The sequence below is a fragment of the Poecilia reticulata genome, linkage group LG5 (genome assembly GCF_000633615.1).
Source record: "Poecilia reticulata strain Guanapo linkage group LG5, Guppy_female_1.0+MT, whole genome shotgun sequence".
NCBI classification, from domain to species: domain Eukaryota; kingdom Metazoa; phylum Chordata; class Actinopteri; order Cyprinodontiformes; family Poeciliidae; genus Poecilia; species Poecilia reticulata.
In genome coordinates, this window is record NC_024335.1 from 3,880,447 (window position 1) to 3,889,917 (window position 9,471).

General features: G+C 36.8%; 1 protein-coding gene and 1 long non-coding RNA gene across 3 annotated transcripts; one reads left to right on the plus strand and one right to left on the minus strand.

Annotated features, from left to right (window-relative positions):
• Positions 1 to 1,325: 1,325 nt before the first annotated feature.
• On the minus strand, positions 1,326 to 1,920 carry LOC103464573 (uncharacterized). Its single transcript, XR_533683.1, has 2 exons — positions 1,730 to 1,920; positions 1,326 to 1,628 (listed from the first exon to the last, which is right to left on the minus strand). It is a non-coding gene; the product is annotated as an uncharacterized LOC103464573 (long non-coding RNA).
• Positions 1,921 to 1,932: 12 nt separating this feature from the next.
• slc6a22.2 (solute carrier family 6 member 22, tandem duplicate 2) lies at positions 1,933 to 9,465 on the plus strand. Of its 2 annotated transcripts, none has more exons than XM_008408764.2 (14): positions 1,933 to 2,690; positions 2,832 to 2,966; positions 3,255 to 3,395; positions 3,474 to 3,558; positions 3,634 to 3,766; positions 3,852 to 3,986; positions 4,919 to 5,022; positions 5,106 to 5,230; positions 5,320 to 5,432; positions 5,525 to 5,662; positions 6,630 to 6,732; positions 6,812 to 6,912; positions 7,342 to 7,512; positions 7,875 to 9,465. In XM_008408764.2, exons 1-14 carry the CDS (start codon positions 2,426 to 2,428, stop codon positions 8,037 to 8,039), a joined length of 1,914 nt encoding a protein of 637 aa, XP_008406986.1. In that variant the 5' UTR covers positions 1,933 to 2,425; the 3' UTR covers positions 8,040 to 9,465. The 2 variants fall into 2 exon arrangements, with proteins under 2 accessions (XP_008406986.1, XP_008406987.1); XM_008408765.1 differs by having other exon boundaries at positions 2,598 to 2,690; positions 2,897 to 2,966.
• Positions 9,466 to 9,471: the final 6 nt, after the last annotated feature.

Below are 9,471 nucleotides of genomic sequence, written 5' to 3' on the forward strand. Positions count from 1 at the left end.
GTAAGTATGATAAGCAGCGCTGAGAAGCGCAATTCTGATCAGAGAAATGCAGCAAAGCAGTTGGAAAAAAAAATTCTGTAAATGTCAAAAGTTATGTTAAATACTGACCTCTGGTGGTAAATAGAAGGACTAGCCTCTTAAAAGGCCTTAATGAGAGGCTCAATGACAAAAATGCTCCTTAAGAGTTCAGAAGTTGGGGCAAATATTTCTACCTGTAGATAAAACTTTTATTATTTAATGTCAACATTTAGAATGGTTACTTGTAGTTGTAATTAATTATATTAAATATATATAACACCTTTATTTGTAACAATTTTTATGACTTCTGTCTACACTACACCTTTAAAATTGAAATAATTTCTGTGAATATCAGCCACAATGCCACCATTTACAATATCGTATGATCGTTTTAGCTCATTTTGTATTTTTGATGTTTCTACAAAAAACCCCAAAAAACTTTATATCTTATTTTTGAACAGATTTGTCTGACCATGAATTACCAAGAAACTTATCTAGTATTTCTGCGAATACTTGTTCTGGATATGCAGTGCAACACAAAAGAACAGAGTGAATAGACGTCAGGAAGCCTCCAGATTCAATTGTTTGACATGCGTGTGAATATAGCGCTGACTTTCTATCATTTTGAGTCAAATGATACAATGAGCACTATTGTTTGAAAGAGACTAATTTCCTTGTATTTTAAAAGAACATTAAGGAGAGTAAGGGGGGGAGGGGGAACAAATGTTCTACATCTGGCCTGTAGCCCTTAAGATAAGTTTGAGCCCCTGCACAGGGTCTGAGGCGATTATCTGCGTTATCTTTACAAAACAGTCACTGACAACTGTAAATGTACCTCTGGTCTCCATTGGTTCTGAGAAAATAGGTTGCGTTAGTCTCAATGGCCACTCCTTCAGAAACCACTCTTTACGTCTCATGAAGAATCAGGTATTTGATCTTCTGAAGCGACAGGAAAGAACTTGTTCTACTCAAGGTAAGATATAGACTTGTTTAACTGCACTAAAAGTTGTTTAAAATTTGACAGTTTGTATGGACATGATACAAAAGTGTAGTTTCTTATTAGAAAAAAAGAGTTAATATATATGTGAAGGTGTGTGTGTATTATACAGATGGATAGATTTGTGAATTTTTATTTGACAACTATGATATGGAAGTTAATGGAGACACAAGGACAAAAAAATAAATTGATACACATATACATGATGTGTGGATAAGCACCAAGCTGATACGGATTAAGTGTCACGTCGACAAGTTCTTCGACAACAAGGGGGAGCCAGTGAGTCAGAACCCAGGGAAGCAGAGAGCGGTTTAGGTTTGATTAAATACATTTATTCCCAGCGGGAACACAAAAGGAATAAATCACTTTGTTTTCAAAACTCTACGACAAAATGCCGCCTTAAACCCCAATAACATCAGCCGAGGGGTCCCAAGTCCAGGATAAGATTGTTCTCCATTTTCAATTACAGGACTGGAATCATGCCAGTCAAATCCAGGAGAAGGAACCTCTCCGTTCCACTCCGTAGCCGTCTCGGTATTGGCTCCGTCGTGTCGCACACCTCCTGTCCTCAACTTGCGCCTCACTCCCCAATGAGCTCCGCCGAACCTCAACCCTGTAAATATAAGCAAACGCTGTCTATGAGTGTTGTTCGTAGGGGCAACCGATATCCTCTGCGACTCTCCCAACGAAACGAAGAGGGAAGACGGTACTCACAGATGCGGGCAGAGTTCCACCTCAACTCTATGAAACTCTTGAGTTGTCGGTTTCAGAGCAGTTACCCCCGAGATAAGCGCGAGCATAGAAAGTAGCCGTCATCAATCGAACGCGAATAACGCGATTCACCATGACAACGGGAGAAGAAAAAAGAAGCAGCTAGAAGTGTTAATTACTCGCCAACTAAATGAGGACATAATATATTTAAAAAAAAAATACTGTTTGTGTAAATTAGCGTGGCAGAGAATAAGTTAGTACGTGAGTGTTATTTAGAAGAGAATTAGTATATTGATTCTACAAAAGGAAGATAATTTTGTCTGAACAAAATATCAATAACTACTGCATTTTGGATACCTTGAAACATATAAATAGACTTTCCCTTAAGTGTCAAAATGTGATATTGACTATATTGCTTTCACTAATACCCTCAATTCTGTGGGACAGTACCACACAAAACTGTATTTTATTTTATTTGTATAAACAAAAAATATGTACAGGTCCTTCATGACAATACTGATCCTAATAAAAATAATACTGCTAATGTTAAAGTAAAAAAAAACAATGATAATAATAATAAAGAAATGGTAATATTAACAATGGAAAAGTAACACTGATTGAATTTATGATTTCATGCTTTCTACTTATGCCATACTGAACTTAAATGCATTGCAGTCTGTAAATGTACGCTGTTTATAAATGTATTTAACTAATAAACACCGTGTCCATTGCATACTTAATGATACTTATCCAATCCTGACCAAGGTTAAAATGGACCCAAAACAAATCTCCCATGTGAAAACAAAACCAAACCCTGGGGACAGACCTTTCAGCATTGAGCCAAAAGCTCATGTGAGGGGCCAGTGGGCCACAAAGATGGAGTTCATCCTGGCGGTGGCTGGACATATTGTGGGTCTTGGAAACGTTTGGAGATTTCCCTACCTTTGCTACAAAAATGGAGGAGGTAAATCTTTGAGCTAAAGTTTTGCTAATGTTACACCTCAAAACCAACGTAAAAGGTGGCCACAGAGCAGAGTGTAAGAGTCAACAACAAGCTCGTGTTGATATTTCTGAGATACTAACCACTGACTTGTTTGTTTTGAAGGGGTTTTCTTCATTCCTTATGTTTTATTTCTATTCACCTGTGGCATTCCACTCTTCTTCCTTGAGACATCTTTGGGTCAATTCACCAGCCAGGGTGGAATAACATGTTGGAGGAATATGTGCCCTCTTTTTGAAGGTATGTGCTAAAGCTGCCACAAGACTGATGCTACCTGGGTAGAATAAAGCAAACATATTTTCTAACACAAAAAAGGTTTTGATCAAAACGATTCCATTATAACTGGACTGTATGTTTTGAGCAATTGTCCCCCTGGAAGGTGAGGTGAGGTTTAAAAAAATGTTTAATGGGCAGGCCAGGCATGGAAAATATTGACTTAAGAAACTGTTTTTCAAGTCAGCTCATATATATTTTTTTAGCTATCAGTATTCCACACATCTTGCTAAAGGCATACCTGTCTCTCCATAGGCCTGGGTTATGGAAGCCAGGTTGTCGTTTTGTACACCGGGGTGTATTACATCGTCATTCTGGCATGGACCTTTCTCTACCTGTTTTCATCCTTCAGAACTGAGCTTCCATGGGTGAGCTGCAATAACAGCTGGAACACAGGTAAAAAGCAGGTTTTCAGGATCTTTTACGTCAAGTCTTGTTTTTCTCCTGCTAATAACATCTCTGTTTCCTTGTAAGTCGCTTGTTTTGAACATGGTCACAATGACACGCCCTCTTTTCACCTGTACGCCAACACGACATCTTCAGTTGTTCAGTTTTGGGAGTAGGTATCAAGAAGTGAAACATTATTAAACATTATCTTCTGTTTGTGCGGATTACTGAATAAAGTCTGTCACAGGAGGAGAATATTGGGGCTGTCCGATGGAATTGACAACATCGGAAGTGTTCGTTGGGATCTGGCTCTTTGTCTGCTTCTTGCTTGGGTGTTGTGTTATTTCTGCGTCTGGAATGGAGTTAAATCCACAGGAAAGGTACAGTACAGAACCAACAGATTTCCTTTCATTTCTGATTTCTTGTCATCTTGTCCTCACAGTCACTGTGATCTTTGTGCATTAGGTGGTGTATTTCACAGCTACATTTCCATACGTGATGCTGGCAGTGTTGCTTGTCCGTGGTCTGACATTACCAGGAGCAAAAGACGGCATTCTTTTCTACCTCTATCCTGACCCGTCCCGCCTCGCTGACCCAGAGGTACCATTTTAAATCTGTAGCTGTTCTCTGTCTTCTAAGACTTAATTCATGAATATTTGGTTTTCTCTCTATTTTTTGTAGCAAATGTAATCAATTCTCCACATTTAAAATCCATATGAATCAAAAGTATTTTGCAAAAGGACCATAATTCTGGGAATCCTGGCATACCGTGTTACTAATATGCAAATGTAAAGATAGTTTTCTTCTAGGATTTTGTGGTAATAAGGGAAGGGCATAAAGTGCAGCTGTACCAATAAAATGGGCATTGAAGGCCGGTGACTCAATAAATGTTCTCACAGGTCATGTCAAAACGTTTATGCTGTATATAAATACATTCAAGCCCTGGCTTGTTTGCATGTTTATCAAAAACTTGTTTTCACAGCACTCCTTCTTCTACATAAATGTGACTAAATATTAGTGACACTCCTATTGGATGTCATAAGTATTAAGACATGCAGCATGAAACTTTCAAAATTCCCTAGATGCAGTAATATTATTACACTTTGAGATTTTCCAAATTTTATAGCAACGTAAGTTAATTTTAAGGGTTGTAATTGGACAGACCAACACAAAGTAGTGCTTGTTTGCGAAATAGTAACAAAATTATGCATCCAGATCCCTCTCTGCTCACATACCTCTAAATTAATGTCAGTATAAATACAGCTGTTCCGTGAAGATGTCTGAGTTTTGTTACAGAACATAAAAGTAAAAAAAAACAAAAAACAAACAAAAAACAAAAACAATGTAAACTAAAGAACTAAGTGAAACAATCAGGTTTATATACTGGACATGTTTAAAGAAGGCAAAGGTGGGGAAAGTTCTGTTTTGGTGGTTTAATGGGGGTGGGTAGACCTTTTTGGTATATCATTTTTTAAATTGAATGAGATATGCACACTTAGGTCCTAATAACACAACAAAATGTACACTTTCAGGTGTGGATGGATGCAGGCAGCCAAATTTTCTACTCCTATGGAGTTTGCACAGGTGTTCTGACATCTTTGGGAAGTTACAACAAATACAACAACAACTGTTACAGGTAGATGTGATTTTTTTCACTCAGCATATAATTATTTCACAATGTCATAATTAACACTATTTCTTTACACTTCCTCCAAATAGGGATTGTATTTATCTATGCCTGCTGAACAGTTTAACCAGTTTTGTAGCTGGCTTTGCTATTTTCTCTGTGCTCGGTTTTATGGCAAAAGAGCAGAATGTGGAAATTTCCATGGTGGCTGAATCAGGTACTGGAAGTTGATGATTTATGTTTATCAGAGATTCCAAGTAATAGAGATAAAGCATACTAAAGAAACTTTGTGATGTCATCTAACAGGCCCAGGCTTGGCATTCATTGCTTATCCTCGCGCTGTGGCTTTAATGCCTCTGCCTCAGCTTTGGGCAATATTTTTCTTTGTTATGATCATCTTCTTGGGATTAGATAGTCAGGTAGGAAACATAGCAATTTTTTACTTAAATCTGAAACTCTTATACGAACGTACAGCTGTAATTTTACTGAACAATATCTCTTACCTCAACAGTTTGTATATCAGGAGTCCTTGGTTACAACCATCTCCGACATGTATCCCTTCTTCTTTCAAAAAAGCCTTCTACGTAGATTACTTCTTCTCACAGTTTGTGCTGGAGGTTTCCTGGTTGGTCTTGTGATGGTAACTGAGGTGAGTGGTTTGAACAGTTAATCCTTTATCTATTGTATGAACAGATGCAAACAAAGCTGAATTTACTTCAAAATACGATAAAAAACGAATCAGAATCTTGACAGATGCTCGAGATTGTGACATTGAAAATATTGATATATGTACTGTTATGAAAACAAGTCTTCTATTTTCTTTCTAGTCCAACAAAGTGATCAGTTCATATGATTTGAATCGTATGAACCACCAAATTTGGTGTCCACACCTCAAGTAGGGCCCTAAATACAAAACTCAACTCTGGTTTGGCATCTTGCGAGTTTTAGTTATTTATCAAATTGAGCGATTTAAACAAAAAAATGTTCTCAACCATTAAAAACTCACAAGCCTCATTCAATAAACTGTAACAAAATGATTGACTTGAGATGATGTGTGTTGATTTGAATTTTCAATGACTAGATTAATGACAATAAAACAAAAAAAAAGTAATAAGACATTGATATTAAGTGACAACATCTTTGGAAATAAAAGTAACATTGTACATAACATGGCCAATGAAAGGGATTACAGGGGTTAGGTTAAGTATCTGAACCACTCATAAATAGATTAAATCTATTCTTATGCACAGTAAAAACCGTCTTTGCACTATAACAGTAGCTAATATCTACAGTTTTCCTTATTTCCACTATTGGGGTACAGCCAATGAGCTCCAAGGAAAATGAATTATGGTCCTGGATTGGTTGCTTTGCAAACACCAAGCCAACTGTGAACATTGCACCTAGGTATTTCATCGTTTTTGAACAAATTTTAGGTTTGCTATACAAAACAATCTGTGAATAGACATTTTCCTTGAGTAATTTGGAGTTATGTTACGCAGTGGCATCTGTAAAACTCAAATGAGTTATAATTTAATAATAATGCATTTCTATAAAGATGTCCTGTAGTTTGTATGCAGCTAGAATACTTCGCATGACAGAGATTGTGTCTTTTTCAGGGAGGCCTTTATGTTTTCCAGCTGTTTGACTACTACGCCTGCAGCGGGATGACACTTCTATTTTTTGCTATTCTTCAGTCTGTCTGTATTGGATGGGTTTATGGTATGCGATCAAACACATTTGATTAACTCAAGTTTTCAACGGCTGCATGTCGGCAAACTAATAGTATCTAATGTTTCAGGTGCAGATCGTCACTATGATAATGTGAAGGACATGATTGGTTATCGTCCGTGGCCTTTCATGAAATACTGCTGGAGGTACATCACACCAGCTATCTGTACTGTAAGTGTTTATTTTGTGATATTTTGTATTAATCTGTTTTTTGTGCACATCACGTGTCCAAGTTGAGGACGGCAATGGACAAAACCAGACATTGTCTCTACAATGTCTTGTTTCCCTCTAATCCACTTGTTGTAGTTTTTATGTTTTTTATTTTGTATTTAATTCTGTTTTTAATTATGTATATATCATGTACAGATATGTATGTAAGCAACAGACCACCTCATCTGGATTAATAAAATACTGCCTAACCAAACCTACAGTGGTGCAGAGTTGAATCCGAACTAGATGCTAGAAATATCCTTGTGCATATTACAGTGAGGATCCAACTCTAGTCCAACAAATTTCAAAATGTAGGAAATACTCTGAAGCCTTAAGGTTGCAGTGCATTAAAGTAACTGATGTCGTGCTTTTTTTTGCACCTTCTTCTAGTTCACGTTTCTGTTCTCTGTGATCAAACACAAACCTTTGAAATTCAACAACACGTATGAATATCCATGGTGGGGATACGCCTTGGGACTATTCTTCACTCTCTCTTCGACGTTACTTGTTCCGCTGTGGATGCTGTATGCTGTGAGCATCACTCCAGGAACACTGACACAGGTAAACCTACTGAATTTTGAAATTATTCTGTTAATTAGGCATCAAGGCTGGGAGGACAATGGAGTATATGATGTTAGAAAAAAGAAGAAAAGCTTTAATTTACAACAACAAACTCAACTTTTGATTCTGTACAGCGGACTATGATATCTGTGTATGCTGACACTGAATCAGAGGTAACTGAAAATTAAAACAAGGAACATAAATGAAGTGAGGTGCATTGTAGGACATCATCTTTGTCTTTAATATCTTTTTCTACCATTTCTACCTTTCCAAATTGTACATTGCACCTGTTGTCATTCTTCATTATGAATCATCTTAACACATACTAAAATAACAAATGGTCTTTCTTTCCTTCTACACAGCGGCTAAAACATCTCTGCACTCCAGCCAAGAATGTACCAGCTGGCACAATAAAGAAAGCATCAAACCTTGAAGCATTTCAGTCATTCACAGACTTCTCCACACTGCGTCCAGCCAATCATCCACAGGAAACAGAAAACACGATTCTGAGGTCATCCGTAGTTTAATCAGCCATGTCTGTGTCTGTGTAGTCAAAATTATTCTGATTCTTGGCAGATTTAGATTTAAAATCTTAAGCAAAGAAGAAAAGTGTCAGCCTTGAATAATAGTAATTTATCACTCTTTATTTCTGTTTGATTAAAAGATGACATGTTAAAAAATATACACCTTTTTAATAATTTTCTAGCACTACAGTACCTATTCTTACATTGCTCATCAGTTATAAGCATGCTGGTGATGAGCTTCAAGTATATTACTTAGGAACGCCTCCTTGTGGACATCCTAATCCGTGGCTGTCCAACTCTAGTCCTTGAGTGCTAAAAAGTTACATTTGAATTGAAAAAGTCGGTCATTAGCATGAACCCATAGAACTTGAGATGGTGAGGAGATAAATTGGACCTGGGACACATTTAAAAGCCGTAGGACTTTGGCTCTGGAGGAGCGGAGTTTGTCACCTTTGGTGGGATCTTCAGCTATCTCCACAGATTCTCCATCAAATTCTAGCTTGGATGCTCTAAAATGTCAATATTACTTATGGTCAGAACAAATATACTGATAAAATGCAAATTTTAGTTTAAATCTAAATCTGCCAAATATATGAATCATTTGGGACTAGATCTAGCTACAAATCCGAAGATGAAATGTGACATTATGGTTTTTTCTGCAATAATAGCAAAGTTCAGATTCTTTGTAAACAAGTGGATCAAAGGTTAAAACTAATCCTACCTTCTAGAAAGATAGCAAACCCCTGGAGCTACTTTTTGAAATACTCGTTAGTCAATTACTTGATTGGGTCTGAAAGTTGAAATTGAGAAAGTCAGAGTTAATATTTCAAGGCAAAGGAAAGCAAAATAAATATATATTTTTATTAGAGTTAACAGCATGTGTAAAGATTTACTGGAGCGTGATTCAAAAGAAAATAAAATCAACTTAAAACATTCTTTTTAACTTCATTTTAATTATATGAAGCAATAAAAGAAAGACATGTAAATATAAAAAGGACAAATGTTCAACCCAGGTTAAATGTCCTCCAGCACTTTATTAAACACCGTAAGCTTGTTACAGCAAACCAGCTCTACTCTGACACTTGAAACTGTGGAAAAACTGGCCTGTAGGCAGTTCACAGCTTTAATCACAGACAGATTAGAGGGTAATGTGAAACAAAACTGTTCAGCCAATTTACACTGTCATGTCGTGTTGCACCAGGTGCAGCTAGTGCAACATGAAACCTTTTAAGGAGATCCAGACTGAGAACCAGTTACTAAGACAACAAGTTCAGTCCAGATACTAAATACTGTGGCTATAAAATTATTCATTACTGGTTACCTACACAGCACACTATCTTTATCTGTATTTAATTTATTCCACTGCCAATGTGGTAAAAACAACAAAACAGAAACAAAACAAAAAAACAGCACAGTTATCAATCCAGAAGAAAAA

Coding starts and splice junctions, on each gene's coding strand:
- slc6a22.2 (XM_008408764.2), top strand. CDS start 2,426: ATGTATTTAACTAATAAACACCGTGTCCATTGCATACTTAATGATACT. Junction 6,913..7,341: donor TCACACCAGCTATCTGTACT/GTAAGTGTTTAT, acceptor ACCTTCTTCTAG/TTCACGTTTCTGTTCTCTGT. Junction 7,513..7,874: donor CTCCAGGAACACTGACACAG/GTAAACCTACTG, acceptor CCTTCTACACAG/CGGCTAAAACATCTCTGCAC.